The sequence below is a fragment of the Stenella coeruleoalba genome (genome assembly GCF_951394435.1).
Source record: "Stenella coeruleoalba genome assembly, chromosome: 5".
NCBI classification, from domain to species: Eukaryota; Metazoa; Chordata; class Mammalia; order Artiodactyla; family Delphinidae; genus Stenella; species Stenella coeruleoalba.
Window position 1 is genome coordinate 28,917,226 of NC_137150.1, and position 22,773 is coordinate 28,939,998.

Genomic DNA, 22,773 nt, shown 5'->3' on the forward strand with positions numbered 1-22,773 from the left:
CAGAGACAGGGACACATGATTACTCTCCAAGAACTGAGAAATACTATTAGACTGGCTTCTGGTGCTTAAGAAACCTGGGCATGGGAAAGACTTGAAAGAGACTTCTGGATAATATTGACCGGCCACATCTAACCAAAGATGTACATCTGTCAAGGCACAGGACAGGTGTAGCAATCATGTAGGCATATAGACTCGCTCTATGCTTCTGAGCAACTCAATTGACCTCTCTGGGCCTTCAGTAAAATGAGAGGATAGAGCAATGATTATTTTACCTCCAATTCTTTGCAGTCAGGTAAATAAAAATTGTGTTAGTCTGTTTGGGCAAAACTATCATGTTGTTCAGAAGTGACACGGGAAGCAAGGCTGGTTAGAAGAGACTGGAGATAGTGCAGGACAGGGGGACAAAATCAGGGATTAGGCAAGGAAGGGCAAACAGGGCACAGCTCCTATTTACATACCCGCATTCACCTATTCAGCAAATATCTGAGTGTCCACTGAGTGCTAGGCATGGTTTTAAAACTGGAAGATACAATGTGGGAGACAGAGCCCTTGTTCCCACCAAACTTACAGTGTTGAACAAGCAAGTGCAATTAACTATTCAAGTGCTATGCCACTTGAATCCATGTCAGAAAGAGCTGACACAGGCCATCGGGCTTAAGGCAAACAGAGTGAAATAAGCACATAAGCTAAGTAGGGAAAACATCCATTGTCAAGAATGGGAGTTTTACTATAGGCTGGGAAGTGGCCATTAATGACCTTACCAGAGAATGTTCTGGCTCAGGCCAGAGGACACTGGAGAACTATGTTAGTGGTCAGTCACTGCAACATAGAGTGGAGCTTTGAGCTTTCTCTCGTTTCTTGGAGGTGTGGTGGCTGACACTTTGGGCTGGAGGATAGCTACAGGTGGCTGGAAAACTTTTCTCCTGATTTAGGATATAAAACAGTAGGACTATCTGGAAGTATATTCCCTTTGGACTACAGGTCGTAGTCTATCAAAATATCTGCAGTAGGAGGCCAAGATTTGCAACTAAATTCGTCATGGAGGAACTTCAGTAACGCTACTAGGTTTCCAGAAAGCACACTACTTGAGTGTCTGATCTACTTTCTCCATCAAGATATCAGTCAGGGAGCAAGTGGGTGAAAATGATGCAAAATCAGAATGTGAAATGAATCTAGGATTCTAATCCAGAAGAGTATCCTAAGAGGCTACGTGAATGAGCAACATGATCTAACCGCAATTGTAGCCTTGAGGCTACTGAGAGTGCCTATGCAGGGATAAAAGGAGAATTACAGTGAGTACACTAACCAAAATGAGGATAAAAATGTGATTAGGAGGTAGGGAGAGGTTTGGAATCAAATCCACAGAAAAAGTTTTCAGGTCAGCTGGGAAGGAACTGGCAGTGGCTGCTGCCATAGCCCTCTGACCCACATGAAGGTCTAACAGAGCACTAGGTAGCTTCTCAGATCTGGGCTTGGAAAGCCAAGTACAACAAAACACATTTTCAACGACCCCAGTACCGTGCTGTAAAGCCTTGATAATAACGGACAGCCAAGTCCTAGCCCCCACAAAGGATCTTTAGGTCTTTCCAGGAGATAAGAGCAATGCCAAGCGGGGCTTGAAGTTGTTGTGCCTCATGATTCTTGTTGGAGATTCCTCAGCCATAGCTCAGCAAATATACCCTGCGGCATAGCTTGTTGAATCTGCTTTAAAAGAGAGAGACAGAGAGAGAGAGAATACACAGACACTGTGCCTGGCTGGGAGGAATATCAGTAGTGGCCTGAATCCTCAGAGTGGAGGAGCCATCTCTCTATCTCTGCTCTTTTAGAGGACTGGTTTGTACATTTAACTATAGAATTAAATCCCATAAGATATGCTGTACCCTAAACTGACCACACTTTAGGTCAATGGACTAGGTGCTGTGTACCTCTCTGCTGGTGTCTTCATAACTACATGCTTTTGCTAAGCTTTCTGTCTCTGACATTGCAGCTCTTGTAGGAGTAGATGAAGATCTACTGGAACAGCATCTGAGGCCCCTGTCTTGGGACAGGAGATCCCTACAGCCTCGGGGAGAGAAGGGTAGTCAGCTTAGAGGGTCATGGGGAAAATGCAGAGCCCAGATAATCCTAAGGCAGAGGTTCATGGCACACATGGGAATGTTAACAAGATAAAGGTGGCCTTAGCTTAAAAGGGAATTCCCTAGCCCTCCATGAGCACTAGTGGATCCATAATTAAGTTGTGGCCAAGTCATATACCATCTCTTCCTCAGAAAACTGAAGAACTGAAGGATTACAGAGTTAAAACAAATAAACAAACAGAAAGACAAGACACGGCTATTCTTCCAGCAAGACCCAGGATGAAGCATTTTCCAGGTACTACAAACTTCAGTGTGGACTCTGAACTGTGATGAAACCAGATCAAGCAGAAGATGTGGAAAGTGAAACCAGGCAGATTCTTAGTGGTGTTACCAAACTTCTCAGACAATTCAAAGCAGGTGGGCTCGGAGTCAAGGGAGCTGGATTTTCTTAATGTCAATTACTTACGCTAATGTGCACAATGGCCAGGCAAACACAATTTAATTCCAAAGGGGCTTTTGTGAAAGGTTCCTAGAAAGAGTTCCAACAGACGATAACAAGACAGAACTCTCCAGAGAGTGAAGACTTGGAATCAAACTTTGTAAGTCAGGAGAGGCAGCCATCTAAGATCTAAGATGATAAGGTACCAAATCCAGAAAGTCTAGTTAAAGCAGCAAGGACTAAGCAGTCAAGCAGAGTGTAGCACAAGGAGGTCAGGAAGAAAGAGTAGGTGTGGCACGGAAAAAGGATCTACAAGAGCCCTGAACCTGTTAGCTGTAGATGGCAGTGCTTCAGTTTCGTAAGTGTCAATGTAGATGGGTCTCAGGGCACACATTTGCGTCTTTCCTACTTGGGGCCACTTACTTAAGGTCCAGCCCCTCATCTAACTTATCTTTTTTAAAGATGAGCCCTATGAACACAAGATCGGATGACAGTGCAGTCGACTGGCTTTGGAAATGAGGTAGAGGCTGGGAGGAAGGAGAAGGGTTAAGAGATAACAAAGTAAACACTAGAGTGAGATAAACATGTACAGCCAGCTGATCTGGTAGACTGAGTAGCATTGGTAAGGGACTGGGGAGGGATCTATCCTTAAAAATGGAAAACCAACTCTCCTAGGTTTTAGGATGTGACCATTCTGATTTTGCCACAGAATACTTAAGGATATGCTGCCATGCATATCATGGAAATGCTTGAGTACTTAATATTTATAATTCCTGAGTACATCCTCATGCCATGTGCCCTTTATTAAAACAAAACAAAACAAACAAACAAAAACCCCCAAGAGCACATGGCCTTTCATGAATCAAGCAAGGGCAGCTGCAGTGCTTGCTCCTAAACAAGTTCAACTGGGAAACCAATCCGCTTTCTGCATTCTTCTGCATGGCGTTAATGGCAGCAGATACAACTCTCTGAAAGAACTAAATCCATTTACGGCTGTTAATTTTTAGTTGAATAATGTTAAAATCTACAGAGGTCTTAGAAATAAACTCATCCACCTTCTTTAGTTGACAATGAGGTCTTTGAAATTCAGAGATATTAAGTCACTGGTCCAGGTTCTCTAGGCAAATCTGAGGCAGAGCTGGGGCTCCACCTGGTTTTCTTACTTCCAGTGTGAGGTCCTTTCTACTCACTGCACTTAAGGATAAGATTTTTGCTTAGCCTTAGTAACTAAGTTGAGGCCTGAATTTGAAAATGAGGAAAGAAGAAAACTTAAAAAGTCAGCAGTGCTGTGCGAACTACATATTATATACTGACATCCTAGGCCAAAAAAGATAAGCATATACTATAAAAGGCAAGAGAGGTCATCATTAATAAACTGGACTGACAAGGAAAAAAGAAAAGGCACAACTCACAGGACTTACAAGAGAGAAAAATGACAAATCAACCATTCAGCTTGGGTTGGAGTATAAACGCCAAAGGTCAGAGAGGATGCAAGTCAATGAAGAAAAGTTAAGAAAACACTGTGAAGAAACCACCAGAGTGAGTTCCACTGACTTTTAAATTCAATTCCCTTATAATCTGATCTCCATTCTAAAATCAGGATCTAGCTTCAGCAGATACCACCTAAAGAGAACTAATATCCCACTGTTCTCAGGCCACAAGCCCCATCTGCTCTGGATGAGAACTGCAGGTTTTCCCAACCACAGCCTATCCTATGTCATATCTTTGCCACTGCTCCAATTTAAGATTTCTGACATTTTACTCTAGTAAATACTTAAAAAATAAAGGGTAGGGCTTCCCTGGTGGTGCAGTGGTTGAGAGTCTGCCTGCCGATGCAGGGGACACAGGTTCGTGCCCCGGTCCAGGAAGATCCCACATGCCGTGGAGCAGCTGGGCTCGTGAGCCATGGCCGCTGAGCCTGTGCGTCCGGAGCCTGTGCTCCGCAACGGGAGAGGCCACAACAGTGAGAGGCCCGCGTACCGCCAAAAAAAAAAAAAAAAAAAAAAAAAAAAAAAGGTAGTTTTTACCAGAGGCTCTTTTTTTTTTTTTTTTTTCCTAAAAGATCACAGCTTCTCTTAGGACAGACTACTGATCAAAACATTGTATTCTGGAGTCTCAGTAAACATTTTACAAAGCATTTCTTCCCTTCTCTCAGTCTTCCATTGCTCTTTACATCCACATTCATACCAGACTTCTCTAACTCCACAATCTTGGGAGACAGGGGGTTGGGAGAAATACTGGGTTGGCCCAAAACTTCGTTTGGGTTTTTCTGTAACATCTTAGCCAGAGAAATTGAAAAACAAAACATCATAAGAGTTGATCTGCAGGGCCTCCTTTTGGTCCTTTCTCTTGAAGGCACTGAACTAAATTAACATCTAAGCTCTCCTGCAGGTCTAAGCCTGGGAGCAGTTATCACTTCACTTTAGAAGTGGAGGACAAAGAGGAGGGGGTTCTTAGGGTGGGCCTGCTTTTAAGCTTCTATATTTCATTCTTGCTTTTAAGCCTCTTTAAGTGGTATTTTGTAATTTCTACCTCAGGACCTTTTCACCTTCTTAATAGCTGGGAAACTTCATTTATGTTAAATGCTTAGAAGAAAAACTCAAAGTTCTAAACTTTTCTACACTTTAGGGAAAAGTGAGAGAACTCTCTTGGCCCGACCTGTCCTTCTCCTAAAACCAAAAATACAAACACAGTGTGTGAGAAATACTTATAATGTCTAAAAATAAATCAACACTTCCTCTATCAAAAAAATATTTCCCTACACATAAGAGTTCAATTTTTAAAGTTCAACCATTAGCTTTACAGCAGAATAGAACCTAAACAGCTGCTGATTTACACTTATTTTAGCACATAAATAAAACCATTATAAGTGACTATTCAAACAACAGAACTAGAAACTTCCCTTCCATCTCTTACTGTTTGCCAGGGATCTGAATGATGCACTGCCCTAAGAACTGTGCAACACAGTGGCCCCGCTCAGCCCCTACACTACACAAAGCTGTGCACGCCACAGCTTTGTGTAAGACCTGTAGTCTTAATTATCCTACAGGTTGGCTGGCTGAATTCTATTGTCCAGACATACACAATTTACTCAATAAATACAAGCATAGTATCTACCAAATACTGCTTTTATGGAGCTTACATTCCAGTTATGAACATTACAGCTTGATAAGAGATAACTACTAAAAGATTTCAAAATGCTGCCTCAAGTTTAAATCTACTCCATAAGGAAGCTGTCTACAAAATAAAGTTCTGAAATGACATCATTAACTCTGGATGCTTCCTTTCCAGAACATTAATTTACAGTGTAATCATGTCAAGACAGTGGCCTTAGAAAAACATTTCCAATTATGCAGAAGTAAAACAGATATGGAGATCTTTCATTCCTTAATACCTTGGAAGGAAAAGGTGAGAATGCTTTTAAGTAAACTTCTTTATAGTATATAAATGGGCTTCAATTACAGCCTTATTTTAATCATATTTGGGTGGATCGCGGCAAAACCGGCTTTCAATGCAATGAGACTTTTTACATACACCCAAGGCCCTGGAATTACTACACAGCAATTTAGCGTCTCATTCCTTAGCTGCTTTAAATTGTAAGCTCCCACAAGTACACACTAGTCTTCTGCTTCATTCCTGGGCACAAAGGAGGAGGTGTATCATAAATGCCAGATGAATAAATGGACATGATTAAAGCATCTCATTATCCACTTTGTACCAAAAACTGTGTGAGAGAAAAGACACATTTTCTGAATCTGATATTTTGCAACCAATTAATACAAACTATTAAGTTTTCTGAATTCATAGCACTACTTCAGACTATCACACATTCTCCAGTGACACTTCTTGCCATTTCATATCATAATTTGGCTCTAGTAATGGCATTTAATTCTACATGAGTAAAGTAATGAAGAGGTTAACAGCATAGTCTTTGGAGTCAGAGAGACTGGGACACGATGCACGGGCTATCACTTATTAGCTGTGTGGTCTTGGTCAAATCACTTGTTTCCTGATCTGCAATAGCTATCTTACAAGGTTGTATAAGGTTTAAGGGAGATAATGTGCTAACGCTGATTATCAGCACAGTGCCCAGCACACAGTAAGTGCTCAATAAATGGTAGTTCTGTTAAATTTCATTTCCCAAACAGATTATCTCTTGATGTAAACACTTAATTACATGCCTTTTACATGCCCCCATACCACCTAACACAAGGCTTTGTATATAGCAAAGGCTGAATGGATATTTGCTTAATAAGGCAACTGGATCTTAATTCTTCTCATTGGCATGGTGAAAAATCTTATTCTGGCAACTCTGCTAATCAATACACAGAATCTAATCTAATACACAGATCAATACACTAATCTAATCTAATACACAGATAATCTTTTGGTTATCCTACCATAACCAAAAGTCATAGTTATTACCCAATTTGTCTGGGTTCTGTCACATGCCAAAATCATTCAAACAAGGGAATCAGCATATAGGAAAGAATCCAGTGACAGTGTTATACTGTCAACATTTGATAATGCCTCTCTTTCAGGAAGTCAGACAACTGATCTCCACGCCCCACCCCGATCCTGGGCTTTGGTAGGGTCCCATTTCTTTCTGTAGTTCAGTGCGAAGAGGCAAATGGGAAATGCAGTTTTTCATCAAACTGGTTTATGGTCGTTTCTGTTTAAGCTATGCAGTTTTCGCACAGGGCGGGCAAAGTTTTTCTGCAAAGGGCCAGATGGTAAATATTTTAGTTTAGGCTTTGTGGGCCTTGTGATTGTGCAGCCAACATCTCAACCTGCCACTGTAGTGCAAAACAGACACAGGCAACACATAAACAAATCAACGTGGCTATATTCCAATAAAACTTGATAAGACATTTTGTCAATTATATCTCAATAAAGTTGAAAAAAGATGAAGAGAGAAAAACTTTATGGACACAAATTTGAATTTAATTTACTTTTCATATGTCAGGAAATCTTCTTCTTCTTTCAGTTTTCTTCCTCCAACCATTTAAAAATGCAAAAACCATTTTTAGCTCACACGCTACAGGATAATTACATAGGTAATAAGTACCCACAGGATATAGTTTGCTGACTCCTGTGCTAGCATTTTAATCACAGGAAAGAGTGTAGCACTGGTTCTGGTTCTTCATCACAAACTCAATCTGCTCAAGGTCTACTACTCCACAAATTTTATCATCCCAAACATTTCATTCATTTCCAGATAGAAAATTCTTGAAAATCCAACTAAGTCACTAATTTTAGTTCTACAGATCTAATATAGACCATATTTTAGCCCATTTCTTGGTTTATAATCACCTGTCTTAGATTGTAAATAACTAATGAAACAATCAATCTGTACTTCCTATTTAAAAAAAAAAACAAGAAGTATAATTCAATGATTTACGCAACTACAATACCACAAATAACAGTAAAACACTCAATTTTATGTCTCCACTTAATGAAACTCTGAAATATAAGTTCATTACTTGATTTTATAAATACCTCTATTCTGTATATAGCATTATCACTCCCAGGTTTGCTTCTTTCAGTATGCTGAAGGCCAAGGGTCTCAATACTGTGGGCAAGTGGCAAAACCTGGTCCTGTCATGGTGAACTCTTTAAAAATACTTACCATCATGAATCAGTGTTGCAGAGTTCATTTAAAATTCTTTGGTAGATTAGCTTTCAGACGATAACTAACAATTTAACCACAGATTAAGTCAAGGAATTCTGAATTCTGAATGAATTTGTTGTTATTCAGTAGCAGAACCAAGTCCTGAAGGGTGCTACTTCTGTGGTACCGTCGAAAACCTTCAAAATGTTCAAGGCATTTGTTTCAACATGTAGACTAAGGCTCAGAAAGAATTTTTTGCATCTGCCTGATTTCACGGCAGAGACAAATACAGAATTTTGACAGTGTACCTTTGAAATGATCATTTAGAATTACTGAACTTCACAAAATGTTTTAAAATATAAATTCATGGTACAATTATACTGTTACATAGAAGACCAACTAGTAATAAAATCAAGCAATAACAAATGATTAAAATGTTCAAAGTGAAGTGCTTATCAAGTTTAAGAGATAGCAGTAAGATATTAAGAAAAACTGACCTAAATTTACAAATATACTTTAAAATCGTGTAACTTCTAAAACACAGAAGATTTACATTTGTTCAAAATTCGAACACATGTATTTGAGATATGGTTTCATATGAATGATAACCCTTTGGAGAAATGACATCTATGGCAACCACAGACAGTAATAAGTAATACTTAGATAAACAACATTAGACAGAATTTGGCCTCCTTACTTTTCTCAAGACATCTACTACTTATGATACTAACAAATTATTGATTTATATTGTATATTCTATTTAACTCCAAGAAAAGCAATATTACATTTGGTGCTTCAGAGGGTATGCTATAGCAACAAAGAGTTTTGAAAACAAGTATTTTAAATATATTTAAAAATATAATTATAAGAGTAAGAAGACATCTTGTCATTTTAATAAGAGATAAACTAAAAAAAAGAGCTGATGCTTCTGAAGTATAAATATTCTTTTTACTAGAAGGAATAACTAGTAGTCTTGGAAATTTATAGCATAAAAGCACTGTTTTCACTGTAAACCTTCTTTATTTATGCCCCAACACTGTTCAGCTTTTCTCCCAATACTTAAAAATATATATTTATTTTTAATCTTCCAATGAAGTTATTTAAGATAGTCTAATAAATGCTTCGATTTACTGAGCACCTACAGGCACCATGCTAAACATTTTCAATACATTAGAGAGCTCATCCTCACAATGTCCCTGTAGATATAACTTCCTTTGCTAGGAAAAAGAGAGTAGAAAAATTCTCATTCTTCTTTGTTTTCCTTTTCTTTTCTTATTTTTTTCTCCCTGTACTTCTCAAAAAAATTGCCCAGGAAAAAAAAAATTGTTCAGTTTAAAAAGAAAAAAACATCTCACGCTTTGCTACCTTCTTCACATACGTCATGTACACACCACTGTGACTGTTCCACAGGCACCGCCCTGCCCTCGCCAGGGAGCAAAACCTTAAGATTTTATGTTATCAATTCTTGAAGATATAAAAGGCATTTAGACAATATTAAATTATTAATTTCCAAAGTGATTCAAGGACTGCTCCATTGATATCACCATATCCATTTTAATTGGTTCCAAATAATTCTTTGAGCCCCTAGCAAATTCTTACTGGCCATTCCTTACTTTCCTCAGACGTACTGAGGTTTTATTATAAATGCTGAGTAGTAAGGCTGTGTCTTTATTCCTCTTTATCTCACCTTACTGTTTTCCCCCTCCCTCCACCCATCTGACATTGTTTATACAATGTAGGCAGTTCAATCAATCTATGTAAAATTGAATTAAGTTACTGACCTTCACTAATTATGATTTTCATAAAAATCTGACATTCATTGAGAATATTTTATACAGGTGTATATCACTTTATAGGATAGGCTGATTCCTGACAGTCGGTCTAATTTCTATAAACCAAATCATACTTTTATCCCTAGGGGAAAAAAACTGGTCCAGATTCACACTTGTGAATGTTATAAATTTTTAAATATCATACATTTAAAAAGGAAAACAACTAAGAAATAATGGTAAAAATTATTTCAAAATTAAACAAGTACCATACCATAAAACATGTTCTCTTTGACCTACATCAAAGAAGTAGAAGACACGCCCTTGGTATTGTCTGCCTCTTGAAAATGGGAATTTCCTACATTTTCTCTATGCTAGTATAGTGAAACCCCTTGCCTATGTGATCAGATGTAGGTTTCCTCTATTTTAAATCTCCTCTCTTCACATACCCGTAAAATTGCTAGCAAAGTTATGAGAGTTCTTAACACAGAGGCCCATATATAACACAATTAATGGTGCTTAACAATGCAATTTTGCAATAGAGTTCAAATATTCATTTGTCCATTCATTTTTTCCATTCAACCATTTATTCTTCAAATATTGGTAAGTGCCAACTACGCACCCCATAGTATTGTAGATGCTGGGAATACAGTGAGGAACAAAATATAAAAAATCCCTGCCCTCATGGAGCTTACATTCTAGTTCCTCAAAAGGGATCTCCAGCTAAAACGTAAGTACTCAAAATCCAAGAGGAAAGCTTTCTGAAAAGCTCCATTAGTCAGATATCTCAAAGGAGCAAAGGCTACAATAAGTACTACATTTGTAACATGTTTTATTTTTATCAAAAATAAAAATAACGTCCTGTTCAGTTTATTAATTTCCTTGAATTTTAATTTATATTTTAAATTTCTAATTTTCCTCAATTTACACTTCCTAGCTATTTCTGATAAATTCTACAAGCTCCTTGAAGAAAGTAAAAGAGAGACCATCCTTTTAAATTTCCAACCTAATTGACGATCAACAGGTACCAATCAAGTGATGGTCTTCAAAAAAGCAATTCTTTGTTATAAAACAATGGGCCTCACAATTATACGACTGCTGTAATTTGCCACTGCTGCCTCTACATGACTTAGCCAACTGACTGGGGTTTTGATTGAGATGCCAGTACTTAAAATAATTTGTTAGTTGTCTTAACTTCTTTGTTACTGCCCCATTAACTGAACTTATGCTTCTTAGTCAGCATTACTAGGTGGTAAAGACTACTGTTAGAAACTGCAGACTTTCCCCATGGCAGAGATTACAGCTAATTTTTACCTGGCATTGCTGTCAGTGCAGTTACTGCTAATGTGCTCTGGACCCTTCTTTCACCAAGCTCTTAACTCCTGCTCTGCCCTTGCTTTCCCTAACCAAAATCCTTGAATTATTCTAAGTTTAATATGGCCAGGCCACATCTGTTGCCAAGGTGAGTGGTCCTTCATCTTTTCTTGGGCTTCTTCTCCCTTTTCATGTCACAGCCAATGGTAATGTTTTCCACTTTCACCGCAGGACTCTTTCCACCCTTTCACTGACAGGACACCACAGGAAATCAGGAAATTTGTAGATATGCCACAGAGTGATAAAGGATGCCAAGCTAGGAATTAGGATACCAACTTTGCTCTGCACAGAAGGATACAGAAAGATCTAGGTGTATTAAGGGAAATATCACTCTGTGTATGATTTCTGCATTTTCATTTCTATATTCATCTCTCTGTATCCACTCCACAATATTTATTGACTGCTTATTAGGTTCCAGGGACTGTTTGTTATACAGTTGGTTTCTTTTAATGAGAACACACTAACACTGCTTCAAAGCAGGAGTGGTAAATCTCTGACCTACAGGTCATATTCAGTCTTTAGCTTAATTTTGTGTGGCCCAGAGAGAAGCTATTAAGAAATGAAATCACAGCAGGCCTTTTGCAGACTTTACAAGTAATAAGATAGAGCCATAATTCCATGAAGAGAGGAGGCTTGTATCTTTCTCCTTTACTGCTGTGTATACCTCTCACTGTCTCTATCTCTTTGCTTTAGTTTTCTATTCATTCTGCCTCATTCCCTTAACTGGTCATAATAGGGCAATGGGATATATGTTACTTCCTATATTTACTGAATTACATTACCATTTTCAATTTAAAGGGCAGACCAACTGAACATTTCATACTTTTATCCTGGAATAAATAAGCCTTTTTGTTTGGCTGGGGGGTGGGGTGAGGGATGGGGTGGAAATAGGTCTATAGTCTTCGAAATTTCTTTCAGAGATTGTCCACTCATCAACTCAGTAAACTGAAATTCCATCTTGGCAAGTATAAAAATTGCATTAAAAAATAAAACAATAATAAACATTGTACTTTAAGAATCTACACCAAAAAAAAAATACAATCAAAGTTAAGGCAGAAGTGTAAACGGTAAATAAATATTTCATGGAGAAAGTAAATAAAAATCTATCCAAATAATTATTTCAACAAAAATAGAATAGAAATAAATGCATTCAAAGGAAGAGTTAACATTTATCATTTTTATACACTGAAAATAAAAATTTTCCACTCCTAAGAAACGTTTTCACGCAGATTTTATCACAAAATTACTTTATATTTTCCAATTTACAATTTCTCTCTTCAGTAGTTGCTATGAACTATAAATTATTCACTTGATTTCCCAGAAATTAAATATGTTCCTAAAAACTCTATATAATCCCCATTACATTGGCATACTATAGTATCTTTTCTTCAGCACACACAAAAAACTATAATAATTATAACTTATTCTTTATTTGTTATCTTTCTACAGAAATTATCAGGATTAGCCTTACCAGGAAATTATACACATTATAAATACAAGTTTTAATAGACTACTGATCATCAGACTGTTACGTTATATTTCTAGAACATGATATCACAAGTTAAAGTCATTAATTCCAAAACAATAGTTTATTAACAAAAAAGTACAAAGAAGTACAAATGGACATCCTATTTTCCCCCATTCTGGTCCATCTATCTATCTCCCTTTCAGTCCATGGCATGGCCTTCTTCAACTAAAAGACTGGGTAAAATACCTCTCCTCTTTCCATTGGGCCCTAATAAATACATAATGATTTGTTTGGGGATGGTTTAAGTTATACAGTCCATGTCAATTTTTAAAAAATGTTTTATCTATATGAATTGCCATAAAAGCCTCTTCCCTTGCAATACACCATGTACCTAAACTGAATGAAACATAGGAACAACAACATTCATAAATCATGATTAGACATAGGGAAAATCATATCACTAGTATGTTTGCCTTCAAGTAACATTTTACAAATGAAAGCTTAGAGGTGTCAAAAAGGATTTTCATAGATATTTACTAGAACACTTCAAGTCAAAAACATCTTGTTAACTGAACTAAATTGAGGTACATGGAAAACATTCAGCTTAGTTGTGTTTTCTGCACTGATTTTAAAGCAAAGCTACTTACATATCTAATCTTACTGATCTTACTGCTATTAATTTCAATTTTCTCCAAGCATGGTACAATTTATTTCAATAAACCTACAGTTAATTCCATACTTCTCTTTCTACAAGCCCAAAGTACTTCTCTAAATCATGTTAAAGTCCCAATACTTTGTGATTTCTCTCACAGGGCTCCTTAAAATACCAATGCAAGATGGGGAGATTTAGTAAACTGCCACATTCAGTAAATAATACACAATTTGCTCTCTCTGCTATGGCTCATCAAGACAGAACATATGAATTAATTTACTGATGTTCCTAAAAGCCTTGTTTATAATTTATTAGACTATACGGGGTTTTTTTTGAGTAGTAAGCTCCAGGCTTTTGGTTTGTGGAGGGAGCCAGATCAGAGCTTACCACAGTACTTTACTCCCTGCTTAGAACTATTCTCATAAAGAACATGAGCTCAGTGTTGGACTAGGCTGTAATAACATAAGGTGCTATAGCAGTGACACATTTTTTGGGAGCTGGAAAATTCAGATGACCACTCACTAAACATAAAATCATTATTCCACAAAGATTTTATTCACATCGAACTTGCACAGTAGCAAAAAAAAATCAAAACATAACTAAGCCACATATCAAAGAACAATATACAATAGAGATTTGAACTTCTCAATGGCATTGGAAAGTACTTCCATAAATAACATTTACAATTCTAGTGTTAGGTCTTTCAAGGTGTCTGAAGCTTCACAGTGCTAGAATTGATTTTTATCAGAACACATGCAAAAATGTGCAACACAATAATCCATATTAAGGACACAACAAAGCACGCCAGTTATTTGTCATTCCAGCACGGCCATGCCACTCTATGTTCTAGAAACAAACAAACAACCCCCCAAATCCGGGTCCCATTCATTCTTCAATTATGCCTTTAGTCACTCTGTTTTATTATATTCAAACAGTCACTGTTAGTGCTCTTCACCACGACTTTCAGGTTGACGTCACTCCCTGCCTGCTGGCTGTCAGGACTGGGGGACGCCCCTCTCCCAGACTCACCTTCTTCCGGATGTCTTCATCGTTTGCTCCGAGAGAGGCATAGAGCTTGAATGCAGCCTGGCGAAGTTCGTGAGCATGCTTTAAGTCATGATCAAGCTATGGGAGGGAAAAAACGATACGTTCCAACCCAGTCCACAAATTAAATTTTCGATAAAACTAATAAAGTCGAGTTGAAGAAAAAATGTTTTAACAACTATTAACGTATCAGTGCTGGTTATTTTGGGTTTCTGCTCACATATGACTGAGACCTTGCTGTGTCTGTGTCAACATGACCTGGAATTCTTGCAGTCTGCTTCTGTCTAAAATGTGACACTGGTATATGAAAAATCTTTGTGAACCTTTGAGCCTTAAAAATTCAGTGTTTCTAGATGGTAGCTTTAGTGGCACTGGTGCTTGCTAGCACCAGCTCTTTTTTTTTTTTTTGGCTGTGCCACGCGGCACACGAGATCTTAGCTTCCCAGCCAGGGATCGAACCCGTGTCCCCTGCAGTGGAAGCACAGAGTCCCTGGACCACCAGGGAATTTCCCACCAACTCTTTGAAATGCTCTCAAAAAACACGGCACAAGAACTTCCCTGGTGGTCCAGTGGCTAAGATTCCACACTCCCAATGCAGGGGCCCTGGGTTCGATCCCTGGTCAGGGCACATGCTGCAACTAATTAATTAATTAAATTAAAACAAAACAAAACAAAAAAAATGGCACACTCAGGCCTTTCTAACCCCGGAATACAGCTGATACCTTGAGTGCTGCTGCAACAGTATCTTTAGAAGGTTTTCCTAAACTTTAATAGTGCTAACCAAATTTCAGTATTTAAAAAGCTTTTAGAAGCAGGAAAACCTTTGTAAAAATGCTTAATAAACAACAGACCGTGGTAACCATTACTACCTATTACAGCTATCTGAGAATTATGTTCAGGGGGCTTTTTTGGGATAAATTTATTAAAATTACTTACTAGTATGAAACAATTAATGCTATCTTTTCATATGCATAACTGGCTTTCTCAGTTATCAATTCTTCCATATACCTGATTTATCACCAAACTACCATAAAAATAAAAGAGAACCGTGTTCTCAGGACACTTTCAGTGACTAAATATGAACCAGTAAATATATAAGGCATATCAGTAAAGTAAATAATTTTATAACTAAGAGATATAACTTATCCAAATGATTACCACTTTTTCCAAATGAGTTGCCTTGGAAAGGTTCACCCTTATGCAAAGATATAGGTGTTGTTCACAATATTCTGAGACCCTCTTTTGAACATTCCTAAAGAACTGAATGGCACACTAGCAAGAAAACCCTGACAATAATAACATATTTTCATCGACTAAGAGAGTTTTAAGTTAACTGTCACTGGTGTGTGAAGTGGGGGAAATCCAACTGGGTAACATCATTTAGAGTAACAACAACAACAAAAACTCCACAGTAAAAAACTAAAACTCAGTTGGGTTCTGAAGGCAATTATTAAGAGTAGCTCCCCAAATATTTTGATCAAAGCAGGTACTGATGGTTTATGGGAGGAATCTCCCAATATATGACACTCATTTTGATGTGTAAGTTCTAAAATATCTATTCTTATGTCTTAACTACTTTCCAGTCATAACATTTATTAGAATATTGACTTGGACTAAAATACAATGAAAATCAGACATTTATTAACATGTAAAAAAGTCTCTCTTATGGGTCTAGTACCTATACTTGTATGTCAGAAACCACTGGATAATCCATCATCAAAAATAAAGATGACAAAACAAACTAATATTCAAGTTTAGGAGATTTAAAAAAAAGTTATTATTATTCCAGTTTTACTGTGATGGAAATAAAATGGAAAAACCCTAAGAAAAGGGATAATCTTCTATATACTAGTTAAATGTTTTGCACATGTGTAAGCTAGACGTTCTTTTAACTATGTTTCCTCACTCTCATGTCCATCAAAGTGTTCTATTTGCCTTGCTGCCATGGTCAGCTAAGGGTGTTCGGGAGGCTGTAGTTAGGACTTGCTCATATGTCTTTGTACTTTGAGTTACTGTGTCAGTGAGCAAGTAGCCAGAGGGACAACAGACAAGGCAGCTGCTTCAATATAACCTATCACTTCTACTAGAAAAACAATACTGCTGAAGGAAGAGCAGGCACATAACTTTAATACATAAAGGGCAGTGTACATTAATACAAATATCAATGGAAGTTATTTTAGGCCCTTTCTGAGGCAGAGAAAAGTTATACCCTCAATAGTTTGTTTTATTTTCAGTGTTAAATGCCAAATGAACAGTTGCCTACTGGATGAAGTTTTTTGGAATTCAGGGGCATGGGAGAGGTCAAGAGAATAGTTTAAAAAAAATTTACCATTGGGACCAGTGGCATCAAAAATACAGTCACATTTGTGAAACAGTACTGGTTACTATTTAGGAGGCAATGCTCTCTATACCATGACCTCCTTAAATAAACTTTCTCTAACAGAATATTTATCTCTCATGCTTAGAGAAGTGGATATGACAAACACGTTGAGAAAAACAAAGCCAAAAAGAATATCTACCTATTCTGAGGAACTTATAGTTTGAGAAAAAGTTAGCACAATTTGGTCCTTGATGGTCTCAAACTAGAGGTTAGATGGTGCTTTAGCTGTCACTAGCAGGCCCAAAGCACAGTTTGAAACTGCAGAAAAGAAAGAAGAGATGGCAAAAATTAGAAGAAAAGGTAGCAAAAGAAAAAGACAGTGGCGGAGAGTAAAATAAAGCCACTCAGTCGCCTGGAACAAAAGATTACCCTTGTCCTAAAGAATGAGAATATAGTGACAAAGCTGATTCTGGGACTTTCAATAGCATTAGATGATGTTGATACAATGTCAATAACCAGCTTAGAGACCCCACTATTTTGGGGTTAGCTGGGAATTTGGGATGCAATTTTCTGATTATCTCCTTATTAAAAAAACTTCTGACAATAAACATGAAACAAACTGGATTCAAAACTCATAAAGTGACATCATCTACGTTACTAAAAGATTTCTTTATTTAAAAGGGCTCTGAACTATTAATTATCAATTGGTTCAAAAGTAGTGAACAGTAAGAAAATCTTTTTAAAAATTCCTCTCTTGAGCTGCTGAAAAGGAAAAGAGAACATACCCTTTTAATATCAGTGATGGCACTCACAGAGCTGGGATACTTGAAATAATCAGCAAGCATGGCAATGAGGTGATCAGTAATGCTAGCAATTCTCTGTAGCTCAACATCTGGTTCAATCAGATAGGCGAGTGTCTCAGCTCCTTCAACTCTCTCCTCTAGTAACCTCTCCTTACTGCACATTCGAACCAAACAAGGCAATGTCTGGAAGGTAGTGATATTAATTATTTGCTTTTTGGTAAACGCAAAAGCATGATGGAGATCATATAGTAACTATATCAACCCCACAGTTTTTACTGGGAGTCATGTTTGTGATCAAATGTTTCAATAAAGACTTTCAGAGAATAAAAGTTTTTTTTTGGAATGTAAAAACAAAATTCAGTGCATATTAATCATTTACACTGGCACACTAAACTAAACATATATTCAAAGCACATTAATATAAAGTCTAATTAGGCTCTTGTGATCGGTAAGACTGAAGTTTTATTGTACAACCTTACAAAAGACATTTAAGAATCCCTAATAAATCATTTCTGATGCTCCTGCCCTGTCTACGTATTTATTTACCTAAAATACATCCAGCAGTTTAATTAGGAACGATTTTGCCTTAGAAAAAGTATGCTATCTTTTCCTTAATGTGTGTGATATAGCTGGGATGACCTTCAATTTTTGTTTAGAGTTTAATACTTACAGTTGCAAAAACAAAATACAGCTTTAAAAACTCAGTGATCTTCCCATTAGTCAGATTCTACCAGTTCTCCTGTAATCCAAGTGGAATGTATCAATCACAGTTCCTGAGTTCTCCAGAGAACTCCCTGGAATGACTGTGATATCTACTAGTCCAATTTTACTTCTGAGGTCCTTCAAAAACCTTGGCACTGGTCTTGGTAATTTCTCTACATTAGGTTCTCAATAAAAATATCCCATGTTTATATTTCTAAGGCTGATGAATCAACTTTAAAGGATAATGTGGAAATAGAAACTGAAACATCAGAATTACAGGAAGACTTCCTCTACAACCGCAGGCAACTATGCTTTGTTCTTTTCTAAGTTCCTATTATAGCTTGACCACAGAGTTCAGCACTTTATTGTTCACTGCTGATTTCTTATCAGGCTGGTTCCATCTTTTAAATATGACCCTAGGCTTCCAAGAAGAAAGCCTATTCTTATTTTCCTTGGAACAGTTACCAACATTTATCAATACCATAAACTCATGGATTATTGAATTTAATGCTCACAACTACTACACAAAGAAGATACTTATTAACCTAGTTTACCAATGAGAAAGAAAAGGAGGGGGAGAGCAGTTAAGTAAGGGTATGGAAGCCCTGTATGCAGTGCTATTTACTTAGGGGGTCCTCAGATCTCATTAAACTATCTTGCTTCACCAAAGACTAAAGGAAACATTAATCTTCTTAATGTTCTTTTAACCTTGGCTTCATTTTGAACACTGATAATGAGATCTCACATTCATAAAGTGACACACTATCAATTTACTTACAGTTGTTCTGTTCTTTGTAACTAAAAGCTGTTTAATGTATTTAATACATTGTTATTCTCAATATCCCTTTGGGATAGATGAACAGGAATTATTGCTTCCATTTTCATAATTAGGGGTCTGAGGCACCACAAGAATAAGGGATGTGCCCAAGGCTACCGACCCAGTCAGTGGTGGAAGTGCTAAAACCAGAATCCAGGTCTTAGGACTTTTAAGGGCTAGTCTTTTATCTGGGCTTTTCTGAGTTCTAGCTGCATCTGACACACCACAATAATGATGATTGCTTTCATGTGTTATTTACTTATTCTTTCTCATTATGCCTTTTGATTATCTGCCATGTGGGTGAAATAAAGTCTTTATCTATAGAGTTAGTGAACTGCTTGCCTACAAAACTGTGTTGCAAACTTAATGAAAATCAAGGACTAAAATATATTTTCTATTTAACCTGAATTTTATACATTTTTATAATTTTTACATCCTTCTAATTGCCATAAAAGTGAAAAAGGTTTGACAAGGAAAGATTTACTTTGACTTTCAAAACATATCTAAAACTACATGTCATCCCACTGAAAAGCATGGTGTTTTAATATTATTTCATGCTGTGCACGCATACCATAGTGATAAATGTGTAAAAATAAATAGGAATACAAATATTTATATTCAACACTTATATGCCTGGATAATTTTCACATGTTTTTAGAAAGAATTAATTCACTCACCTTTAATACAATACAGTTGTCATCTGTCCGAATTGCTCCAGCTCTACACATGTAAGTTAAACTGGAATAAGATGGCAGAAAGTAAGTTTTTGCTTGTGTTTTAAAGCTTTAAAAACAACCACCACTACCTACTTGCCTTTAAGATATTATGGGGAAAAAAAAAGACAACTACTCTTACTTATCTTGAGGGAGAAAGTTTTGACACTCCCTTATCTGAGATTCTATTAATTAAATAGTCAAAGAAAACTATGTGATATAGGCAGACAGTAAGCCAGAAGTTTTTAAAAATACCTACAAAATTGTTTTAAAAATAAATGGCCGAATGAATGGGTAAACGATAAAGCAAGGTGCTGGGCACACTGGAGTTCTCTATACTTTTCTCTATACTTTTTGTTTGAAACTTTCCATAATAAAAAGGAAAAAATTTTTAAGTAAAATATAAAGTTAACAAAGTATCTAAATTTAAATGAAGTTAAGTTGGGATATTTCAACTCCAAGAGCAGTGGTAGAAGTATCACAGAAGCAGCATTTAACTTGTAACACTTATAGCTAACCCTATTAGCTAAGATAGTTAAGATATTAACTAGTTAAGATATTAACTAACTAGTCAGAGGTTACCAGAAGTGGCTTTGAGAATTAATTAGTGATTTGGCTCTACTGAAAAACAATTTACCTTCACAATTATATCTGGCTGTGAATAAGAATACAATTACTTTCTACTCTCTAAGCAAGTACTGAACATTAAGCAATTAAGAAACTTAAATTAATGGATTTCCTTTTTGAATTAGATTCCTTTGGTAAGCTGGAGGGAAAAAAGCCTAAAATACCCCATGTTCTGGCTTCTAGGGAAAGTTATAAACAAGTCAGTAAAACTCCTTACTTACACTGTAGGAGATGAATTCTTTATAGCTGTTATCATTATCTTAAGATTTGTTACTACATTGTTTTTTGAAACCAGTTCCATGAGAGTATTACCTTACTAACAAAAAGGCAAATGCTCAGTTTTGAAGACAAAAAAGCAGACAAACAAAAAATACAAATCATATAAACAAACACAAAACAATTAATGATGCAGGAGTGATTCACTGAAAACTCCTCATTCTGGCCAAAATATTAGAGAGCCACAGCTTCTTAAATACTGAAACTAAACCATTCACTTAGCACAGAACCCTACATAACAGGTGTTAAACCTATCTGGTAATGTATTGATAATTACAGAATTAACATGTACTGAATGCTTACATGAGCCAGGAACTGTGCTAATAAGAACTTGACATAACTATCTTATAAATGGTCACATCTCTATGAGGAATCTTTGTTTTGTTTTTCCAAAATTGAGGAAGTCACATTCTCTGAAATCATGCCTTGGTTATCAACTTCAACTAATTCTCACTATTTCTATATCTTTATGTTTTCCTGCCATAATACTTAGCATAATATGTGTTGGTTAAATCTGATCTAACTCTGTGTTATTTCAACTGAAATACAAGGAGAAGGGAATGTAATGAAGTAATTTTCTGTAGGTAGTCTTAGATGTTGTAAGAGAGTTCTTGTTGTGCATGCTACTAGTAGTAAACTGAGTATAAAACTCACATCCATTTAAGAAGGTATGAGATAATCCCATGACTTTCAAATTTCAAAATCCCAAAACAAGATGGGGATTGAAAGTGAGCTCATTAGGCTGTCCAAAAATACTCTAAATTGATAAAGCACTGTCTTTCTTCCCACATTGTCTTGACCTTTACCATTTTGCTGATGTGAGCTGCATTTCAATGGGCTTATCCCTCTGTAACATCTTCACAAAAATTTGTGGTAACAATTCTCCATCAACCAAAACTAGAAATAAAACAAACAACAAGGATTAAGGAATTCTTTAAATCTACAAAGTTCATAAATTAAATTGTGTAGGTGCCACTGAAAGTTCCAGCCTACCATTTACCAGGGTCATCGATACCTGGGGGTTTTCAAAAGCTAAAACTGAGAAGCATTTCAGTGCCTGCATTCGAACCTGTAAAAATAAATGAACAAAGCATTTATTTTAATTTTGCAAATATGAATTTTAATGTCTCAGAATCTAAACTCTTCTGAAGAAATAACTATTTAAATCTGCCTAAAGTACTAAAGGAAGGACTCAAGGGAATAAAAATAAGACCTGTATATCTGAAGAGTACAGTAAGTTAAAATTATAAAAAGTTAAAATTAATTTTGAAATAATAGAAAAGAAAAAACAGGGAGGAAGTAGCAACTAAAATGGAACTAGATAAACCCCTATTCAAATTTAAAAGAACGCTGTAAAAAATACAATGCTGGTAAGGCAAAGGGAACTTAATAACAATTACTAATTGCCTTTCAAGTGGGACATTTCTTCTTCCCAAATTACAAACCAGAGAACTGAAGAGAAGATCAAAAAAAAAGAGTACTCTTGTAGTTGTGTATGGGATGGGGAGTGGGGGAAGAGAACAGGAGAGGAAAGAAAGTTATGATAAAAGTTTGAAAAGGACTAAACTAATTTAACTTTAGAAATACTTATGAATTATGTTACTATACCTCAAAACTAGGTAACTGGTCTGGGATGATACCAAGGGCTCAAACTCTTGACCACATACAACATATTTTATAATTTGCAGGAGCTCCTATGAGAGCTGTTATTTTTCATTCTTTTTGTTCAGCTTTCACCAGATGACCTCATCCTCACTTCCAAGCCTGAGTCTATATATGATGTTCTCCTGTGGAGCCTGAGATTGGCAGGATAGGTAGCTGAGGTGTGAAGAAGCTCTGTCCCTAACTTGGGCAATGCTCTGCAGCACAAGCACATGCCTACAGATGGAACCTAGAATATGTTCATGACACTCTGACAGTGGAGCAAACCTTGGCAAGAGTAATGTTACCAAAACCTTTTTCCTTCTACAACCTGTAACTTGCCATAGTAGATAAGGAAGTCTAGTGTGGAAAAGAAAAGAAAGAAATGAAGAACTTAATGAAGCTAGAGGATGGAAAAGAACAAGAACAGTAAATCGCCACC

General features: G+C 36.6%; 1 protein-coding gene across 4 annotated transcripts in view; it reads right to left on the minus strand.

Moving 5' to 3' along the window:
• The window catches only part of ARMC8 (armadillo repeat containing 8), a 106,528-nt gene that overhangs the window by 34,550 nt on the left and 49,205 nt on the right, over positions 1-22,773 (minus strand). For 2 of the 4 annotated variants that reach the window (XM_079922179.1, XM_079922177.1), the window contains exons 8-12: positions 21,684-21,759; positions 21,497-21,587; positions 19,752-19,812; positions 17,538-17,738; positions 14,418-14,513 (exon numbers count right to left, since the gene is read on the minus strand). In XM_079922179.1, the coding sequence (XP_079778305.1) occupies positions 14,418-14,513; positions 17,538-17,738; positions 19,752-19,812; positions 21,497-21,587; positions 21,684-21,759 (525 nt within the window). The remainder of the gene's footprint in view (positions 1-14,417; positions 14,514-17,537; positions 17,739-19,751; positions 19,813-21,496; positions 21,588-21,683; positions 21,760-22,773) is intronic. The other 2 variants (XM_079922178.1, XM_079922180.1) reach the window with 2 other exon arrangements.